Source organism: Anopheles ziemanni, chromosome 3 (genome assembly GCF_943734765.1).
Source record: "Anopheles ziemanni chromosome 3, idAnoZiCoDA_A2_x.2, whole genome shotgun sequence".
Lineage (NCBI taxonomy): Eukaryota > Metazoa > Arthropoda > Insecta > Diptera > Culicidae > Anopheles > Anopheles ziemanni.
The window spans coordinates 66,725,975-66,748,762 of NC_080706.1; the positions used below are offsets into that span (position 1 = coordinate 66,725,975).

The 22,788-nt window shown below is 44.8% G+C and overlaps 1 protein-coding gene across 1 annotated transcript in view; it reads left to right on the plus strand.

The window, feature by feature from the left end:
- Positions 1-22,788, plus strand: part of LOC131285301 (fat-like cadherin-related tumor suppressor homolog) — an 80,287-nt gene that overhangs the window by 38,195 nt on the left and 19,304 nt on the right. Inside the window, exons 5-11 of the mRNA XM_058314156.1 lie at positions 788-849; positions 1,664-1,819; positions 9,116-9,262; positions 14,890-15,259; positions 15,598-17,036; positions 17,104-18,087; positions 19,357-19,540. Coding sequence (XP_058170139.1) covers positions 788-849; positions 1,664-1,819; positions 9,116-9,262; positions 14,890-15,259; positions 15,598-17,036; positions 17,104-18,087; positions 19,357-19,540 — 3,342 coding nt within the window. The remainder of the gene's footprint in view (positions 1-787; positions 850-1,663; positions 1,820-9,115; positions 9,263-14,889; positions 15,260-15,597; positions 17,037-17,103; positions 18,088-19,356; positions 19,541-22,788) is intronic.

Here is a 22,788-nt window from a genome sequence, read left to right on the forward strand (position 1 = left end):
AACCTGTCTCTAACGAGCAAAAAATGCATCCGAAGGAGTTTGCCCGTCCGTATAGTGCACTCGCCTAGCAGTTTTAATTACCATCATCCAGCAGCCCAGCTCTCGTCGAATGAATAAACGTTCCATTGTAAACGAACGACTTCCGAAGCCATTCAGCACAACAATGTACTTTTAAAACTCAATTATTTTCACATAATTATCAAAGAAGTGAATGATATCGTCGGTGCCATGAATAGAGATTGATAATATTATTCCTAACCTTAACGGATTTGTAATGTGTTAGTTTGCAGCTTGACTGATAGTTGTGAGAGTAATTTAAAATAGATTGACCGTAATCGATGAAGACTTTACCGTTTCCCTTCAGGGCTTTACCAGGGATCAATTTCGAGAAACGATACATTCACTTCAAATCATGGTTCACAATAATAACACTTCTAATGGACGATATCATAAAATACTAGTACTTCACTTTTGTACAGAATAACATCGCCTTCGGATCTTCCCATGGTTTCATTTGACATTATTTTGCTATTTGTTAGCAACTTTATGTATGTAATAAACAGGAACTGATTAACTTAACATTTACTCAAAATTTTATAATTTAACCTTACGATACTTACCCGCGATAAATTATCGTAGCTATGTGTTTTCTCTTCTTGGAAACAAATGTGTTGGTTAGTTGCTCAGTTAGTTGTGTTTCCTGGAACCTGTTCGCACTGCGTTGTAGTCGCAAAACTATTCACAAAATGTGTTTTAATTGATATACCTCACCCTTCCATTTTTCTAGGATTAATAACAACCACCGCTCGGAAACTGGACCGTGAAAACCAACCGGAACATATTTTGGAGGTAAGTTTCACTTCAGAGTAAGCGGGCAACGTGATGAGCGGTGTTTTGTGAATGTTTTCGATCAACAAAAATAACAGGATGAGCAGTTTTGAAGAGCTAAAACACACACAGTTTAATAGGGCATACACTTTTTTCCGGTACAATTTGTGCTTATCTACGTTGTGTTTGCACTATGAATATGTATGATTCAGTGTGATTTTCCCTTTTTAAACTGCAGTTTTTCTATTGTGTTCTTAAGCTTATTGATATAATTCCAGTTTGAGAAAAATCCTACCAGAACATTATAAAAGCATAGCCTTACGCCCGGTTGCGAACGACTTTTTAATGATCTCTTTGTTCTTCGAACGAGATCGATCCATTGTCGGTAGTTTGGAGCAGTCCCGATCCCGAGTCCTGTGGGTAATAATTTTAGTAATGAACAAAGGTGCGTATGAAGCGCAACTCGATGTAGCAAGAACGAGCATAAAGTTGAAAATAATCCACCATCACTCAAAAAATGCCTTCCGTGCTCCTTTTTTTTTGTTATTTAAACCACGAGGACGGGGCAGCGGGAGTCGAGAAAATCCTGTTGACGAACCATTCGGGCGGGCACAATCTCGGGCCGGTTAATGGAAGAATGGTTGCGATCGAACCTTCCAACGGGGACAACAACGGGTGCGGGGGGTGTGGGTCCGTTGCTCATTAATCATTTCGGTGGAAAATTAATTTGCCTCCCGCCGGCATCATGCGGACGGACGGGGGGGTCCAAAAAGGCGGTCCGGGGATTTTGCGTGATGTGCTGACGTTTGCCTCCGTTGTATCATTTTAATTACAGGTCCTGGTGATGGATAGCGGCGCACCGCAGCTTTCGTCGACGACGCGCGTCGTCGTGCAGGTGGAGGACATCAACGACCATGCGCCAGAGTTCGATCAGAAAATGTACAAAGTGCAGATCCCGGCGAACGCGAAAATTGATCAACCTCTGTTCCAGGTAGGTGCTGAAGAGATTATGTTTTTTTTAACCAAACCGTCTGTAAAAGCCCCACCATTTATGTATCTTCTTTACTTTGAAATTCGTTGCATGAGATAAACCCATCGTGTCTCTCACCCCCCTCCCACGCCATTATCGCGCATGAAAAGCATACCTTATTTTCGGGAACATGTTGTTGGTGGATTATTGAATAAATATCGGCAAGGACACCGCCTCCTGTTTCGTTCCTCCTCATCCACACATAGCAACCGAAGTTGTACTTTGGCATGCTCCGGGAAACACCCTATTCACTGATCGTTGCATGACCTACATACACATACATGGCGCCGTGCAAACCCAGCGTAAAGCGTCACCATCTATTAATCATCGCTGTCATCCGGTTTCGCTTGGTTTCGAGATGATTTTATTTGTTTCATCCGCGCGAACGTTGGCTGGAGTGCATTTTAATGTGTTCGTTTTTTCATTCTCCTCTTTTAATCGTGCCCTTTTCACCCACGGTTCAATCGTTTTCCACGTATCATTTCCCACGCAAAGGCCGCCTGTACACGCGCCTATCTTCCACTGAAGCATGCAGTGATGCCATCTGACTTTGCATATGACGACGTTTCCGAAGCGTTGGAGTATTTTCATTCTTCGTCAATCGTTGGTTTTCTTTCACATTCATTTTCATAAGCTCCAATGTGGAGTACGCTTTCAGCCGACTCTTTATCTAACGATTGAAAAGGATCAAAGTTTGATGCTCGTGGGGGTTGAAAGAGTACTACCGCTACGACTTTAAAGCCTCTCTAAAACATGGCGTGTAGGCTAAAAGACAGTTTTTGCTGCCTCAATCCAACCAAATCTCTCCACGCCAGCTGATGTTGGCACACCGTGAATTTTCGAAACCTCCCTGCGAGAGAAGCGTCGAAAAGCGACTGCCAGCAACGGAGGGGCATGTGGGATTAGGTTTATAAAGCGTTAATCCTTTTCGCGAGGGTGGCTCGGGCCAAAGTATCGCTGGAAGTTCGTGGTTGAAAATCGACCCCCGGTCGCGTCGCAGCTTGAGTTCGGGAGTTAGGTGTTTCGGATTCAATCATAAAATAGTATTCCTGGTAACACCTCCCGGGGGTTTTGGGACTTTCCTTGACGAACGAACTCCTCTTGTCTTTAACTTTCGTTGAGCCAATTATGCGCTCCCACGATGCGTATTTTTAGTTCTTTCCTGCCGTGCTTCGGTTTCGTTTCGCCTACCTTAAGTAATAACTCGCCTTCATCGGCACCAAGTTCCTGGAATTCGGGAACTTCTGACCGACTGTAAATCCCTCGCCTATATCAAGGGCCCCGGATCAGCGTAGCTCGGGGCGATGTGTTTGTCCAGCGACCGGCAGCTCAGCATGCTTCGCTCATTAAAATCTCATTTGGGCGAACATAACAACATCCAGGGGGTTTCGCTAGCTCCCTGCTTTTCGGACGTGATCAGCACCGAAAGCCACGGCATCCGCCGTGCCAGTTCGCCATCAAAAGGTAACACTGCGGCATATATTCTAGGGCACAATTTGATGGGTGGCACGGCTCTCGACGAGACCCGGTCCCGAATCCGTCGATCCCGGACCTTTTCCGTCGGTGTCATTCGGTGTCGAAAAAGCGGTGTGGTATGCTTTTCCGGTGCCAATCCCCCCCCCCCCCCCCCCACCAGTCCCATTTCCCATCCTTTTTTCCGCGAAGCATTGGAAGCCGCAGGAGTTACGAATTCGAAACCATTGTGACAGCTCCCGGTTGCGACCGAATTTTCCCTTGCGCATGCACCACGCTGCATGCGAAAGACGAATGGATAGACATGAGTTCTGATTTTCCGGAGCCTTTCCCGGGGAAAGCCTGACCGTGGCTGCACGATACCGGGAGCGGTGGTCATGCGCTCCGTTCGGCCACACAGATTTCGAACACACGGCTTGATCGTGACGCGTTGATACCGTTCCAGGGGGGATGAACATGGCACTCGCTAGTTTATGCGAGAGTAGTTTACGTCTGACGTTGGATTTAAAAGCGATTTGGGTCGGAATAGAATAGAATATTTGTTCATCCACCTGTCCACAGGTTGGTTCTCCTAGTGGTTTGGATTTATTTGTGGAAAAGCCTAAAAGGACACCAATTTTATTTTTGACAATTTTTGTTTGGAGTAAGTTTATTCCTCTTGTTTTTTAGGTAAGTCCTACAGACTCCTTTTATGTCCTTTGAAGGATATGTTTAACTCCAAACATTATCCCTTGTTTCCGACAACCGTAATCGCACTTATGTCACATAAATGTTGTTCATTTCTCCACCCCTCCTGGTACCATTTTCCTTCCAACTCGATGATGAGTAATTCAATCAACTTGGGTAATTAATTCCTTCCCCTTACATTCCTCCATCCAGACAACTACACGGTTACCACCCGTTCCCTTGTCCCCGCGCGTTCTTCATTAAGTAATGAGCGATGAAACGATGTGCACCAACGAACACAACATCGCATAGCATCACCACCGAGCGCGCAATGATTTATCGCCGAATGTTATTGATGCTGTTCGTTCCCTTGAAGTATGCTTCTGTTCGTGTTTTATTGACCTTTTTTTTCTTCCACTTCGAACTTTTCCTGATGACAATTTCCTTCGCAAGTACAAGCCACCCCCTAAAATGGACCCCCGGTTTAGTTGTGTTTCCTCGCTCGGTTTTCTTGTGTTTCAGTCCCGGTGGTGGGAACTTCGTTACACGGCCGCCAGTGGTTGTGTGGTGTGAAGAAGATGGAGTGTCTGGACGGACGAAACTCTTTCTGGTTTGATTAATTGAATGATAAAGCGACCCGGTCACCCGGTACGGCGGTACGATCTGGCACGACAGTTGAATTTCAATTCTTCTCCGTGCGAAAGATGGGAGCCAAGAAGCATGGAAGAGCAAGGTTCGCACGAGAGAAAGAGAAAAAAAACCGAGCCCGATTGTGCTTTGACACGGGCTCTTGATTTTTGGTGTTTACGTCACCAACGACCGGGCGCCTCCATCGCACGAACACAACCATCGGTGGTCACGAGGGGGGCGATTGATGCTGCCGGAAATTGTTGGTAGCGGCAATAGTTGTAATTATGATAAGAGAGTAATTTTCCGGTCGAGCGAACCGTAACCGGTCTCCCCTTCAGCCCCTTCCAGTTTGGCCTCTCGCGGAACGTATGCTTCTTTACTGTCCGAGGGCGTATAATTATAGTAATGGGATTTTCTTTGCTTCGCCAGGGAGCACTATCCTTTTGTTTTAAATCGATTTGCCAACGTTGACCTTTCATAATGGATTAACGAACGATTTTCGAGAGATAAGGTGTTTGTTTTCTCCCACAAAACCCTTCTCCTTCGTAGTTAGCTTTTGAATGAAATGGAGAATATACTTCAAAAAGCCTACCATATGATGGGAGAAGATTAATGCCGTCATTCTTCTCGGTCGTTCGCCCAATCAAAATAAATCAACCAAGCTTAATGTGCGGTTCACCCACATTCACTGTTTTCCCCGCCCCGGTGCCCTCCCGTGGTTTGGAGAACACTTCAAACCACCCACCTGATACCTGTTTTCTCGCCTAGTCTCCTTCCACTCCTTCGACCACGTTTCTTTTCCTCCCGCACCCGCACCGAGTCTCCCGTGTGTTGGCCGTTAATTACAAAATGCTGCTAAATTATGCAAAATGCTCACACAGAGCAGCGCGTCCACACCTTCCGAGGCACAATGTTCCCGTGGGTAATATTTTCTTTTCGCTTTCGCCTCCGATACGGTAACTTTCCACTAACGCACACACACGTACACATAACTGATGCTGTAGGGGACTCGAAAAACTGACGGATAAACAACAGCAACATTGTAGGGCTGCCAGCCTGCCCGGTTACTACGGTATCGTTGAATAATTCATCCCGTTTGCCAATTTCGTCCCCTATGTGGGTCTGAGAGGAGCCACCTTGGTGAGGTGGAAAGTCCGAGAAAGAGAGAGAAGGAATGGAATGGTGTAAGAGAGGTAGCGTTACAGGCGCACCCATTATCATAGCCATTTCCCCTGCAGTGTTTTCATATGCCGTAAAATACGACACTGCTCTAGGAATCGTGTGCAAATGGAGGTGGTGAAATGCTATTTAAAAACTACGGACCCACACTCACGCACATACGTAAGTGTGCCTCGCAGTGTTGTGTTTGATAATGAGCTTTATGGTTAATGCGGGTCTACTCGTTTTGTAGTCCACGCGCCAAACCGGGCGGACTTACATTATTCAAACATCAATTATTCGTTATAAATTTAAAATGGACTCATCCCAAAATAGCGTACAAGCGATCCATGCGCGTATTTTTGCTGGATTGGCCCGGAAACAAACTGTTGCCTGCGGCGCCCTTTGCCGCCGATGGCGTATGACACCAGTGACAGGAATAGATTATCACTAGCTTAACGCTAAACAATCATTTCGGGCCGTTATTTTTGCCTCCTTCTCTACCTTTTTCCGGACCCTCGTTGTGTCCCGCTATGGCCGACACCGAAATTATGTAGCGTTCGCGGTTACCGTTCGGTTGCGTTTGGTGGTTTTCGAATTGATTCTCCGCCGCAGGATACTAGCTCACATAGGCCTTGTCCGTGCGGGGCTGCTGGCTTACCGAAGACCTCGTGTTGGCCCTGATTTATTTGCTGAATTTTCCTGCGTGTGAATTTGTTGGCTAGTTATGCTCGATAAATTTACCGCTTGCTCCAACTGATTTGCAATCTGTTATTCAATTATTCATTGGATTAGTTGGCAATAGTAGTGAATAACGTCACTATCAACAGTTGATTGTTTTCAGGGACAGATATTTTTTTGATTTATTTATTGACGTCAAACAATTCGATCATGCAAAAACATAAAGATTTCTAGTTTAAATTAAAACAGTTAAATGAAAAATAGAAATGGAAATTACCGGTGATTTTATTTAAAATAATATAATAAATAATAAAATAAAATAATAACCATGAAATAAAATAAAAAATAATATCAAAAAATAAACGTAGAATAAAATAATTTTATCCGTGAAAAGTTATTTTTACTTATGTAAAACGTTAACTAAATACAGTTTAACACTGCTGGAAATACTGATGGTGAAATGAAAATAAAGATTTGAAAATAATAAATAATGAACCAAGATTTACCTAAAACAGGTTTTGCTAATATTCTTGCACGAAGGTGTAAGTCATAAAATTGTTCACTAAAATAATTTGTGTTAATGTCATTGGCAGCTTCAGTATACCAATATTGGAATTGTTTTTCTTAGAAGTAAATGAAGTTTGTTTTTTTTTTTTAATTTTTATCGTTTCATCTTTTCAACCTTAAAGCTAAATCATCTATACTTTGAATTAAATTTAATAGTTTTAATAAATCTAGTACACAGTTAAACTAAGTCACTTATCAACTAACCAACCAGTGGATGATATCGAAAGCCCTTGTCTAGTCATCTACCGGCTTGTCACATCCACCGACAGTGTGTTGTATCTGGAAAGACAGTCCGCTAATGCAACTGCGCTTCTCTATCCCGCCTCTTCCACCCCCTTAAATAACGACAGTCTGAAGGACGTGGGTTGAGAGACTGAATGGTCTGGATGTTGTGCCGTTTTTGCGTATCGTACCGCACCACCAACTTCCACCAGCACGGCCAACCGCCCCCCCCGTCCGATGATCGAATCCGTTGTCGATGCTGACAATGGCGGTGATAATCACGGTTACAATGACACCGGCCAGACGCAACGTGTCCTTGCGAACGGGTTACCACCACAGACGGGCCATCGGATCGCATCACGATTGCTTTTTGACGATGATTATGATCTGTGAATAATGGAATCTCGACCTGTCGGCCCGATGGGAGGTCACTTGGTTGGTGGATGATGCGCCACGGAAGTAGTTTGTTATGACGAGATGGTGGTACACCCACCTTTTCGCCACACGCAGTAATTTGTTTGCCCACGTTCTGTCGTCCCTTAATGGTTCTGGTGCTCCTTTCTGCCCGGTACAACTCCATACACTCGATGCCGCCCGCCATTAATGGTCGTACGATTCAGGGAAAATTAATTACAAATGTCCCGGGAAAAGGCAGGAACTATTCGAGAACGAACGAGAGGACGAAAAAGGGGTGATCGATAAACTGTTGGCTCAAATCACTTCACATTAAGTGCTACACAGGTGCGGATGAAGTTCCAGCAAGCGATTCCAATTGCTGCACACCGTTGTTCGACGAGGGTGGCAACGAGTTTAAAGTACGCCTGCGAATCGTCGGCTAAATTACTATGCAATTGTCCCATTCGTTACGGCGATCCCCACGCTTACTCGGGAAGCTAGTGTTAACGGATTTACAGCGTTACACCATGTGTTGTTTAACGTTGAAGGCAACATTGTTGCAAGGGTACTACGGAAAAAGCACCGTCCAATGTCGACAAAGGGGTTGAATGTTTTGATTCTATTTTAATTTCATTTTAATGGAACTAATCTTATCACCATTGTTTGCACTCTTATAATACAATCACATCAAATTCACACTTATCTGTATGCCACATAAACATTTTTAACTACTTTTTCTGTGAATCGCGTCAAGAACACCTCCATTCATCATCGAAAAAGTATTCTTTCGGGCTTCGTGCATTAATTTGCATTATGTTTCAGTATCGTTTTCCGCCTTTGCACATCACACACATCATCATTGGAGTTCTTTTTAAATGTCCGTTTCATTGCACGATCTCGTTAACCACACGGTGAACAATCAGCCCAGCGTGGTGGCTCAAGCAGGTTTACTTAAACGATTATTTTCTCTCTTTCTCTCTTTCCCTTTTTCTGCTGTGAAATTTATTACTTTACGGAATTTTACTACCGCCCGCGTGCTTCTGAACCACACCGCCACGGCACCACAACACTCGCCACACACCTGTGTTACTGCAAACAACAAACTCAATCACATCTTCAATCCGGCTGGTACACACTCCGAAACGACGCAAATGTACTTCGATGTCCTGTTTTTGTCTGTGTTTTCATTTCGTTCGCTATCCTTTTTCTCGGTCCTTTTCAATCTCCTAATGGGATGCTGTGTTTGTGTTTGATTGCTTAATCAAATTAAACTATTTTCATCCTGTTGCCGGTCGACTCTCTATTCTTCGTCCTATTTTTTCCCCCACCCCCATATTTTACAACGCTGTTGTTTCTCTCGTTTGCGAAAAATCCCATTCGCTCGCCAACAATCATCGCTCACTTCCCCGGCACCTCGTCGACGCGCACCACCGTGTCAAATTAAACACACTTGCACGCGCACAGAACGATTACGCCAGCAGTGGCTTCGAGCCGCCGGAACTGGAGCTACCGGAACCAATGCTGTCCGATCCGGACGTCGGGCTCGACGACGCGGCCACCTGGGAGTCGTTTCCGGAGAAAAACTTCAACGATCTGCAAGTCGTCTTTCGGGTAATGATAATCACGGCGATGACGATATCGCTTTCGTCTTCCTCTCGCTGTCTTTCTCGCTCGCTCGCTCGCTGTCCGTTTCTCTTTTTGTTTTAATGGCCCACATTACATGGACCCGGTCCCGGTCGATGAAAATCTTCATCATTTAGCTTATCCTCTTATCTGATTAGACACCAATATCGATTCTTACGGAAACCATGTCCGTGTAATTTGGGTCTGTTGTTGTTTTTTCTTACGTTCTGTTCTTTGCTCGGTTCGTTTTCTAAAGTAGTCATGTTATATTGTTATATTTGTGACGCTAGAAGTTGGCTCAACTAAATATGCACCGTTATATTACAGCGACGATGATTTACCTCAGGTTACATTTCGCCGTAGAATGGCTTAATTTTGGGGACATAAAGCTTTGATTAGCTTCGCTTGTTCATACTGGCTTTTTCATTCTGCACATATTTTTACATTTCCACAAAAAGTTTATTACTATTGGTTAAATATACTTCTTTCTACTTGTGGATCATCAGGCTATTAGTTTCCTGTAGCGATTGCTTTGCGGGATTAAACATCAAAACAAGCACACACGCACTATGTTATTTACTTCTCTGTTAGACGAGTGTCCCAACACATTCCATATATTTACGATCTTGTGTTCGTTCATCGATGTTTATACCTATTACTTTATTGTTTATCTCCGCTTTTAGTATCTTTGCGCGCTTTAATGTTCATTTACGTAGCGTTTCACCCTTTCTTCACTACGTATCACGTCAAAACATCGTAAAACGGTTGTAATCTTTAACCACAAGACTATTATATCAATATTTTATTTCTGCTTATTACCGTTATATTATAATATTTGGTCGCATAAGTAGTCGTTTATTCGTTTTTGATAGTTGCTTCATAAATAAGTATCAACCGTGTGACGCAATGTGACCGTAAAGTAAAGTCGTCAAATTAATTCATAAATTTTCCTATAGCTTGGATTTGGCTGATGTTATACTTTTGCGGAACAATTGCTTTTTATTGCAGTAATTTTCGTTAGCAAAACAAGATAAAATTTTGTAATTTTTATAACTCTCTCAGCGAATGGTGGCTACCCGCTTATTAGTTTCAAAGACGTTTGGAATATCTTTCCTGCCACTCCCCTGCCAGTCGATTCCATTCCACGTATTCGATCGGACGTTCGAAGACGAGAAATCTCGAGCAGGTTCCCTCGTTGGGGTTCAACAGGCTGGAACAGATTGCAACCTTTTCGGAACAAAACTTTCGTTTCGGTGGAATGGAATATCGTCCCCACTTGTTTAGTGTGCGACGTTGGGGAAAGTACTTCTCCGCAAAAGATGCGGGGGGAGGAACTCAACCCCATTACAAGATGGTCACTCGCACGGAAGTGAATGGTGGTGAACGCAATCACGATGGCTCCATTGAGTACCCCCTCCCGGATCGACCAATTCCGAGAAGCTAGAACTCTTTGGCTTTGCACACCAAAACATGATCAACCACACGATTTTATATCCCATCAGTGTCAGGTTAAGAATCCGTATCGTTGCTTCCCTAGCATTACTCGGTTGTGGTTACAAAGCCGAAAGGCATTTCTTTCATTTTTTCCGTCCCTTATCCTTGAAACATGACAGGTTTCTTGGGCGATTGCGTGCGGTTGGTGCTTTCCCTTTTTTGGGGCAGTTTTCCAACGCACCATCGGTCGGCGGGGACATTGGAAACCGGACACAATGTGTGATCCCGTACCCGGATACGGTTACGCTTCGTAAAGTGCCGGTATCGTATCGCAACCACGGAAACGGAACGGTTTTTCGTCCAAGTGAAATAGGTGTCCTTTCGTGGTGCCATGTCTTGTGTTGGACCCGGTTATCGAGAGTTGATTGGTTTTCGGTTTATGCTGCACTTGAAGGTTTTTGCCGGAAGTTTGACAGACGGAGCAAAAATGTTTGCCTTTTCCGGAGCGATTCAGGTTGAAATTTTCTCCACCCCTATGCCGCTTCGGAAAAGAACCCATGCACCTGCCCGAAGAAAATTAACCCTCTCACAAAAGACACCATTAATGGAAAGAAAAAATACCAAAGAAACCAAACTTAAAATACCCCAACAAACCGAATTGTTTGTGGTTGGGATTTTGTTTTTTTTTTTTGTTCTTTTTGAGGGTTGGAATTTTCCATTTTCTTAAGCATGGATTTGGCGTTGGCTTAAGACGTTTTAGAGGATTAGGGTTTGTTCTTAGGGTGATTACCATTGAAATGTCGCAATGAGTCACACGACAATGGACATTGTAAGTCATCTTAGTGAAGAACGGATTTGTTTAACTCTTTTTACATTGCTTTGGGTAACGAAATTTTCGAAAGCCGAAGATAAACCCATAAACGTTTGTTTAATTTTAAATTTTAAATGATCGTTTATATGGCTTGAATTGTATATTGTTAATACTTTTATGACGGAGTTGTCGTTAAGCACGTTTGCTGATACATTTAAAATATATGTTTATATTTGCTTTTGTCTTTGAATTACTATCCAATTGAAGCTTAAGTCTATTTAAGACAGAACTATTATTTTCTTCGGGCAATGTTTTTGTCTGGATCTTACTTTTATGCTCGACTTTATTTAATATTTTATAACGACCCAAATTATTTGCAGCTTAGTTACAGGTCTTTCGTTTAATGTACATTATTTGGGCCAACTATTATTTAAAGATTCACTTTTAGTTACACATATGATCACGAATGAACTTATGTATTATAGAACGGTTGATACAGTAGAATTCATGCACTTAAAAATCACAGTCAATTTGAATATTACGCAAATTACTCATAAAAAGTAACCTTGTTCCAGATGAAAATGGCAAAAGGGACGGACAAATCCTAGAAAAAGGACTTTCCAGTTGAAGCTTGGAAAACTTCCGTTTTTTTTTTCTTCTCCTAACCATTGTTACCTTTTTTGTTCCCTTCATTTCCGGGAGTTTTATTTTTCCGGATGCTTTACTCCTATTCTTCTCGTCCCATTTTTGTGCCTACATCAGCGTCAATCAAAACGGGGATTTGTCAGTAAAAAGGACCCAATAAATTTGGGATAAAAATGACATTCTTCCGGGCTTCGGACGACAAACGTAAACAACGTGAAAAGAAACGACTACCAAAACGCCAACGTTTTTCCACGCTTGTTGTGTTTTTTTTAAATTGAATACGGTACGCAAAGGAGGCGCCTGGTATCCCGGGACATCACGGCACATAATAATGTGACATCTCCGGACCGTAACCAAATGTTAACTTTTGACCTAGCTTAAGCGCTAGCGCCACCGAAATCTAGTCCCCCTGCGTTTGCTAACAGCAAGATCGGTCGGTTCTTTTTATTAAGGATAAAGACTTAGAAATCAGCCATCGTTAATAAAAATAGGCTTAGAGAGGGCTTTTTTCTTGTGACCGTGTGTCACAGTCCAGAAGCATGTCACATCATTTTTAAGCCATTTCTTTCCAAATAAATTTTGCAATAAAAATAATATCGAGGAGATGCAACAGTACTAAAAATGTACTGTTTATTTAGAAACAATGATTCGGTTTTTACTGTACTTGATACACCGTTTTTAAAGTTCCCTAAGCATGGGTCCAATTTCATTTGCTTAAATATAAACAAGGCTTATCAAGCATATAAAACAATACTTGAAGAGTATCCCTGTTTATTTTTTCATATATGTATGGACCGATGGCTAGAAAGTGGGACACGGAAAATGGATGGCGTCTGGAGCGTGTGTTGACCCTTTTTTCCCATCTCCCGCATAGTGAGGAATGCTTTCTTCATTTCATGGTGGAACAGACACCATTTGCTGCTTTTCGTCCGCCGACCGACTGACAACGGAACGATGTATGGAATTTCCCACCCGGCAAGAATGCGGTAATGGAGACGGAAGTTCACACAAAATGATGCCACGGAAAATGGTTCCGCGCATTTGTGAGCTGGCCATGCTTTCGCTGCCGTTCGCCGCCAAAAACGGTGCAAGGAATGGAATGGTGTCACTTATGATTTTATGTACCGCTGAAGACAGAAAAAAATGGTCGGAATAAGCGTAAAATATTGCCCCTTTTCTCGCACAGCGGGATCGTTGTCAGAAATAATTGTTTTTTGGTTTTTTTTTTTAATTCAAGAAATACATCAACGTGATTTTTTACTGAGCATTTTCATTTAAGAAATTGATCGGTTCTATTAGCTTGCAAATTCTGTTGGAGTAATCATTTTTATCATTTTTAGTTTCATTTTTGCCTCCTTCTTCTACACAGTGCAATTTAGGCTCGTTGCACAGAGCTCTCGAACGGAGGCGAAATTTGCCCTTCCGCGTTGTTTGCGGTATTACACGCCGTACACAACCCCGGAAGTACCGAAAAAATATGCTTCAACGGGGAAATGAGTTAGTGTTTTGCTGTGACAAAGATATAAAAGGATCCCCTTTTTCTTGTCACCAGCCAGAACCGCGCGTTTCGCGATACCATTCCGCCTGAACCGCCAAAGATGGGGGTGAGTCTGAGCTGTGAGGTGAAAAGGATGTGTTACTTCACTTTCCACTCCAGACGCTTCCAGTCCTGTCGAGGAATGTGCATGTACACAAACGCCAATAGCGTATTTCTATGGCGCCTGATATGTTGTCACTTGAGGCAAACAGAGCCCCTTTGGTACTGGAAGGTGAAGAAGAGCGGTGGGGGAGATGGAGAAAGTCAACTCACTACCATCCTCGAGGCGCGTCGAATGTCAGTGTCCGTCAGTGTGCGACAACCGACATGGAACGAACGACGTAACGACAACCGGAAAGATGACGAATGACTGGCGGAAGTTTCGTTCCGTAGCAAACACTTCGAGGACCTGGCGTAACGAAGTGAAAGGAGTGTAGCAGTCCATACGTTAGGGATAGAAACAGCACGACACAAAAACACTTTACAGACGTTGAACGACGCGGAATGGTGGAATATATTTTTGCGTTCTTCGTGAAACCGTACCGATGATCTATCTTGCAGTTCTATTTGCAACGTGTGTGGGAACAGAGTCACATCAGGATCAGGAAGGGATATCGAGTTGAACGGAATCGCGTTTACACACCAGACCCTTACACTAAGTACATAAAGTTGGTGTATAGAATGTATAAATATTAGTTGTTGCTACATAGAAAGCAATAAAATAAAGTAAAACACATGTCCCGGCGGCGAAAGAAGTTCCAAGACATAAGAATTCGCCAAACGGAAACGACCACTTTGAACGTAGGTGTCGAGCTCGAAAACAACCAGAATAAAAGAAGAGCACAAGAACGCTACAAATTAGAATTGCAATTTCGCTGAATTGTTTTCCTGCACACCAAAGGGAACTTCAAAGGGAATGGCTGGCATCCCCGTGGAAAGCGTTATAACGAGCATGGCAGGAGCGGCTATATTTAGATGGAAATTGAATTGAAGCTTTCGGTGTCGTTATTTGAAGTACCGCCAACGTTTCGTACAGCGTACGCAATAATGTTCCATTAGACGGAGATGCTTGTTTACGTACACGCGATGGCTATGGCAAAGTTGTTTTACAAATAATCATCCCATCGCTTCCAATTCGTTACACTTACACTCACTTCCCTTTTTTCCGTTTTGCTAATGTGCACACAGGTTCTCGCCACGGATCAGGACATCGGCGAGAATGGTCGCGTGACGTACTCGATCAAGCCGGGCCGCGGGAAGGCGAAAAAGTTTCGCATCGATCCGGACACGGGCGTCATCTATGCGGCGCGCACGTTCGAGGTGGACACCGAGTACGATCTGCTGGTGCGGGCGGAAGATCACGGCGTGCCGAAGCGATCGCAGCAGGCTCGCGTAGTGGTGGCGGTTGTGGGGGTGCCGCTGGAGTCGCACAACCCGCCCGTGGTCAAGACGGGTGACCAGCATGTCGAGCTGACGGAGAGCGATGTGCCCGGGTTCCTGGTGACTCTGATACAGGCCTCGGATCACGATGGCGAGCAGCTGTGGTACGATATTGTTGGTAAGTTTTCCCTTTACGTTTCACTCTCGAAAGAAGCAACAGCTCTTTAAGACTCACCCAAAAATGGATGACAGCAGCAATTAGTTCTAATTCGTTTTTGACCCATAAATAAGTGAAAATTCAACATAAAAACTATAATAATTTCAAACACAAGTTCTTAGGGAACCTAACTCTTTGCTTGGCCTTCGAGAACCGTCGGCTATATAAATGGTATTAAAAAATTTTATTGAAAAAAGATTGTACTAAAACCGGGTGCTAAAAACGCTTGGCAGTCAACGTGTTACAGCGTTCTTCATGGGGTCTCCAGAGTCTCTTAAATTAAATCTCTTCTTTACCAGGTGGTGATGATCGAAATGAATTCTACATCGGCCGCGATAACGGTAACGTGCTGCTGGCGAAATACCTCGACTGGGAACGGCAGCGTGAGTACAACATCACGATCAGCATCTCGGACGGAGTGCACACGGTCTACACGCAGCTGTACGTGTCGGTAATCGACATCAACGACCATCGGCCCGAGTTTACTGAGTCCGTTTACCGCGTCGATATCTCGGAGAACATCGAGGAGGGCATGGAGGTGCTGCAGCTGCACGCCACCGACGAGGACGAGGACAAGAAGCTGTTCTACAGCCTGCACGCGGCCCGCGATCCCATCTCGCTGAAGCTGTTCCGGGTGGACTCCGTCACCGGGAGCATCGTGATGGCGCACCGGCTCGACCGTGAAACGCTCGCCGAGCACGTCCTCATCGTAATCGTGAAGGATCAGGGTACGCCAGCGAAGCGGAACTACGCCACGGTCGTTATAACCGTGCACGACCACAACGACCATGCGCCCGAGTTTACGACGAAGATTGTACAGGGTAAGGTGTACGAGACGGCTGCCATTGGAACGCGAGTGGTTCAGGTGTACGCGATCGATCGGGACATTGGTGATAACGCGCGGATTACGTACACGATCGTAAGTGGCAACATCGGGAATGTGTTTGGCATCGACTCGAACATGGGTGTGATCAGTGTGGCGAAGCAGCTGGACATTAGCACCCTGTCGGAGTACATGCTGCAGGTGAAAGCGACCGACGGTGGTAAACCGGCGCTCTCGTCGCAGATCCCCGTGCATATCATGATCAACATGGCTGACAATGCGCCACCTCGGTTCACCTCGGAGGATCCCGCCGCGGAGATTTACGAAAACCTTCCGATCGGTACGTTCGTTATCCATCTGGAAGCGCGCAGCACCTCGTCGCTGCTGTTCCAGATCGTCGGCGGTAACGTGGACGATGTGTTCTTCATCAACCCCTCAACGGGCGTCATCACGACGAAGGATCTACTAGACTACGAGCACAACAAGTTCTACAATCTAACGGTGCGTGCAACGAACATGGCATCGGCATCGGCCACCTGCTCGGTGATCATAAATGTGCTCGACAAGAACGACAACGTGCCGTACTTCGAGCAGCAGGTGTACCGTGGAGAGGTCTCGGAGGCCGCTCCGATCGGATCGCTGGTGTTGACCCTCTCCGAGCCGATGCTCACGCAGGCGAACGGAAACGGAGCGCTTTCCGGTACCACCGGAAACAACAACCATATGGTAAACGCTTCGCTGCCGCTCGTCATCAAGGCGAAGGATGACGATTCCGGCCTGAACGCCCTATTGCACTACGACATCCTGGACATGCTGCCTAGGAGGTACTTCCACATTGACTCGAGCACCGGTGCGATCAAGACGATCATGTTCCTCGATCACGAGAAGATTCCATTCTTCAGTTTTCACGTTAAGGTAAGTCGAAAAGATTGGAGTGTAAGCAGGCTGTGATAAATGTCAACATTGGTATCTTCCGCATTAGGTAACTGATCTCGGCAAACCTCGTTTGACATCGGAACTAACGGCGGAGGTGCGCATCAACATCACCGACGTGAACGACTGCGCACCGATGTTTTCCCAGAAGGAGTACAACGTAACGCTCCTGCTGCCGACCTATGCCAACGTAGCCGTGCTGCAGGTGAACGCGACGGACGAGGATAGCTCGGAGAACTCCACCCTGCGCTACGACATCATCGAGGGTAATCGGGACGGTGTGTTCGCCATTGATGCTCAGTCCGGTATCATTACGACACGGGACGTCGAAAGCATCGGTCCATCGTATCGGTTGGCGGTGCGCGTCTCCGATGGCAAGTTCGCCAAAGTGGCCCAGGTGTACATCAACGTCGAGACGTCCGAGAACTCCGGACTCATCTTCCAGCGGCCAATCTACGAGGGTTCTATCATGGAAAACAGCACCAAGATCAGCACGGTCGCGGTGGTGAACGTACTCGGCTCGAACCTGAACGAACACATTGAGTTCAACATACTCAACCCGACCGATATGTTCCGCATCGGCCTGACGTCCGGTGCGATACAAACGACGGGTCAAAAGTTCGACCGTGAGGTGCGCGACAACTACGAGTTGATTGTGGAGGCACGTTCGCAGCAACCGGACCGCGAAAAACCGCGCGTGGCGCACGTCATCGTGAACGTGACGATTCTGGACATCAACGACAACTGTCCGATGTTTGTGAACCTACCGTACTACGCGGTCGTGTCGGTGGACGATCCGCGCGGCTCGGTCATCACGAAGGTACACGCCCTCGATTTGGACAGCTTCGAGAACGGCGAGGTGCGATACGAGATGAAGCGTGGCCATGGGGAGCTGTTCAAGGTGGATCGCAAGACGGGCGAAGTGACGCTGAAGCAAACGCTCGAGGGTCACAACCGGGACTACGAGCTGCTCATATCGGCGTACGATGGAGGTATAACGCCCTGCTCGACGGATGTTACCGTCCACGTTAAGGTACGTTTATTTACTTCCTGCAGAAAAAGGAGAAACGAAAATTCCTTTTCTCAACGTTCATCTCATCTATCATAAAACCGCTCCGACGTTAGAGGGATTGAATAACCCTAGACCTTTATAAATCAGGAAGTTTTTCAACCAATAACACCATAATAACAAGCACAAGTGGATGGCCGGTTTCAACAAACCACCGGGGTTTGTTGAGGTTATCCATTTTTACCCTCTTTATTCGAACCGTGCGTGATAGGGCAATCTTCACCCTTTCGTCGTGTTCATGTTTTCATCGCGGAAAAATATCATTTTTCCGCAACACTTTGTTCACACACTCACCGGCCAGGGTTGAACAACAACATCAACATCAACTTGGGTATACCGAGTCCTTGGTCCGTCCACTTTTGTCTGACTGTATGGGACGATCCTAAGTATATGATGGATGAATGAACCGAACGGAGTTGTTCGTGTCGTAGGGTCTTTCCAGGATCGAGCAAAACACAGCATAGGCACTATCGGTGTAAAAGCACCGTCCGCCGGAAGGTTGAACTTGAACGCCGATCTTTTGATTGAATACCATCATTAATCATAGTACATATCTGGTCCGGAATCTAAATCGCTTCGGAGGAAATCCTCTACTCGTGATTTGTGTCTACCGGAAGGGGGATCTCTGTAGAGAATGGCATTCAGAACGCTCTAAACAGAACCATTTACGTTATTCAGATGAGAAATAAGATTTCTGTCGAGTCAAAACATATATACCGAATGTTCTAAAAATCATTCTGCTATAAACAAACATGGATTCCGACGTAGGAATACAATTTCGATTGAAATTGGCTGCCAAAACATATCAGGCATTTTTGTTTTTGCTGGTTTATTTTCGCAATACAAGCTTTCAATTTATTATTGGTTTTTGTTTTCCACCGAGTGCCAGGTGATTAGCATTTCATTTGAATTTCGCCAAAAAAAAGGGAGCAATTTGGTTCGAGAAGTATTTGCATACCTTAAAAATAAATTCTCCACCTTCTGGCCTTCATTGCATTCTATCGTTTTCCCGTTCGATAAGGTCCTTTTTTTTCGCTCAAAGATTGGTGCGCTCCACGAGTACGATTCCGATCATTGAATTTAACTTAAACAAGCTCTAAGCTCCGTTCGGTTGAATTCTCATACGATTGTGCCAGATTTTCTTTACGCTTCGTTCTAATTTTCCCTCTTTCCTATTTTCCGCCTTCTTCCGCAACGGTGCAAAACCAAAACCCACCCGGAACCGACGCGCAGGTGATAGATAAATCGATGCCGGTGTTCAGCAAGCAGTTCTACTCGGACACGGTGGCGGAGAACATCGAGCTCCACTCGCCACTGTCGGTCGCCATCCAGGCGGAGAGCCCGCTCGGCCGGAAGCTGATCTACAGCATCGTGAAGGGCAACGAGCTGGAGGAGTTCGCCGTCGATTTCAACACAGGTAAGTCACGCAGAGACGTTGCGCTGTACAGACGACGACGGCTGTGCGGGTTCGCGCCCCAACCGCGTGGCGTTTCGAAGCACAACTGGTCTGTTCTCTCTTTGCAGGGTAGTTTTTTTGAAAGTGGAACAGAACCGAGCAAACGACAGTGAGCAGTAATATAATTTCTTTTTTTGTTTTGTCCCAAACGACTGTCATCAGATAAATTAGTATCGAGGCAAAGTATTTTTTGCACGAGCATTCTTTCCTTCACCGTTCGAATGGGGATGGGTTTTTTCTTCTGGTACTACATATGCGAAAGCGAAGCACACCGAAAACAACGTTCTTCAAACAGACGAAAGGAAAAATCTTCCCGTGTTTGAATCTGTTTCCGGTCGGTCCGGAAACCGATGCGCCAGCGGCGGGTGAACAGTTCCAGAGAATTAATTTCCCCGACCCAGACCACCACATGGACACCGGTTCGTTTTCGTTCGCACGGCAAAAAGTGAAGCACATGCAGTTTTTCCTCCCGCACAATTCCTTTTATTCATTTTCCCGAGCGTTTCTCTCCAAACAAAAAGTACCGTTTCATCGTCGATTAGAACCCGATGGATGCGTTGAATCGATCGCTTTTGCCGCCATTACGGTGTGTTTTGTTGAGCCGTTTTTTTTTCTTACCTTCCTCCGACACATTTTCTCCACGGTACGCGGTAAACCTTGACGCTGTCTTTAAAGTTCCATCCGGTTTTTAGTCCTGATTTTCAATTTCACCGAGCGACAGCTTAGCGAAAATTTAATCAACTTGCTTCATCAAGCGTTTTGCTACATTCTTCGTCGCGATCGTTCGGTGTTGCGCTCGCCGGACAAGCGTTGTAACTTCCCGACGCCGACGCTCGGAACTTTCCGTGGGAGAGAAATTCTTCGAGCGGTTGAAGCTGTTGGAGTTTTTCCCCGCGCACTATACAGACACTGATAGCGCGACGTTACATTTCTTTTCGACCGTGATGTTGGGTAGTTTAAATTAGGGCAAGCTGTTTGACGCCACTAAGAGTATTGGATGGTATTTCCATGCATTCCCGAAATTCCTTTTTCTTTTTCTTGATGCTCAAAAACAGATAACAAAATATACTAACACCTACCCGAATTAAATTCGTGCGGATATTTTGGTTTCTGAAGAAATTTGGCTTTTCTCTCCAAGTGATATTTATAGCAAATTTCTACCAGACCCGAAAAAGCTTGTTAACTTGATTTATTTTCCCCTGAGTTCCACCTTCAAGTGTGGTTGGTCTCAACAGTGCCATATTTTTTCTCACCGACAGTCGAAATGAAAGATGAAGTGGAGCACCTGGTTTTTTTTGGTGCTTAATCTTTATTGGCATCACCGTCACTCGATAGCACGCGACAAATACTTCTCTAATTACAACTCCTGCAGCAAACCTCGGGCCTGTTTGCGCTACGTGAGAATCCGGTTTTGGGCAGCGGGGGGAAAAACGTACTCGTCCGACAGGAAAACAATTTCCTGTTCAAGTACGGTTTGGAAGGAGCGCGGAAAAAAGCAAAAAAAAACCCCTAGATGAAGTGAAACACCTTCCACCGGGACGGGGAACTATCGAGTAAAACCTTCGGATGGGGCGCGCACGCCGGCACTGACATAGTTTTACTGCGGTTTTCATTTCCCGGTATCGAACTTCCGGTCATTATGAGGAGTTTACGCGCGACGACTCTCGGAACACGATTGCGCTCACGCCGGTGGTCCATCGGCACGCTATCGGATTCGGTTTCCTGCCGCGACTCGAATTTCCCTCCCGGGATCGTATTCGTGTGCCGCATTGCATAATGATTCCGGGGCGGAAAGGGGGGTACCACCAACGGTTGGACGGGGTATAATCAGGCACAGGAAAGAGATAGTGAAAGGGAAACGCGAAGGAAAAGGAACAGAATTGTAATTAGGTATTTTGTTTTATTGCATGCACGATAGGATTTCGTTTGATACCAATGGATGTGAAGGAAAGAAAACTAGGTTTGTAGCTCTTAACAGTAAACGAGAGGGGGCTATTCGTGAGTTAAAGTTGATAAAACGAGGCGTTGCAAGCAAATAACTGAAGCATATAGTAAAACGCTCGAAACACCTTTGAAAATGGGTGGGTATATTTTGTTCAGCATCGTTTGTCGAGCAGTATTTTTAAGTCTTTTAATTTAAATCATTTTTCTTTGGCATTACTACAGTTCCATGTTTTGATCCAAAAGAAATGTTCATTGCAAAGATTAACAGTTGGTTTTTCTTAGTTTTAGAAAATTATTTTCCGTTGAAAATGTCAATGGAATCCACTATAGATCATGGAATATATTCTATCGTTTTCATTTCGAAACTATGTGCATCAGTTTGGTGAATCTCTTGAAAAAGTATTCTTGACATAACACGATTCAAAATATTTAAATGCAAAACTTTTTTTTTGAATCCAAAATAGGAAAACTTCATTGAAATAAAATGACTCAAACTAACGATGTACGGTTGCAACACATGACATAAATTGTGATTGAATTGAGTAGCAATAAAAAAAAATACTATAACGTAATAGGGAAAGGAATCAATTGCATTTGTTATGCAAAGCGAAATTTAGTTGGCCATAATCTCGTCAAATTTTCAAACATTTCATAACCATTACGAAAATAATCAGCTCGGTCTCATTAAAAAGATCAATGAAACACATCAAACTTCCGCTAAAATACGAATAAAAAGGTGCACTGGTATTTGTGCCGGTAATTGCTCTCCGGTTTACATGATGGCGGTATAGAACTATGGCATTTGACCCTCGTTCCAGCGTCGAATTCCGTTGTAATTCCCTCCGCGGTAGGCCTACTTCAAAGCAATCGCATTCCGTGGGCAATTAGTAGCCAAACAACCTAACGAAATGCCAGCCGCGCACCGTTTCCGACTAACGATGTGTGGTGTGTAAACAAACCGGTGCGGATGATGACGCGATCGTTTTCCAAGCGGTGTGAATGGTTTGTTGTTGTTGTTGTTGATTTATTTCCTTTTTTCATCTCAAATTCCTGCCCGGAGATACTTTCGGTGCGGTTGTGCTAACACGACACTTGCGTTGTTGAAGGAGAAACAATATTAACAGGTACAGCCGAACAACGTGGTCGTTCTTAAGGTACGCGATTAATTATGTTTACAGTCGATTATCTTCTCCTTGGCGAGCAATGGGAGATAAGATTGATAATTAACTAACATTAAGATGTTGCTTTGAACCGTGGCTTTGCGA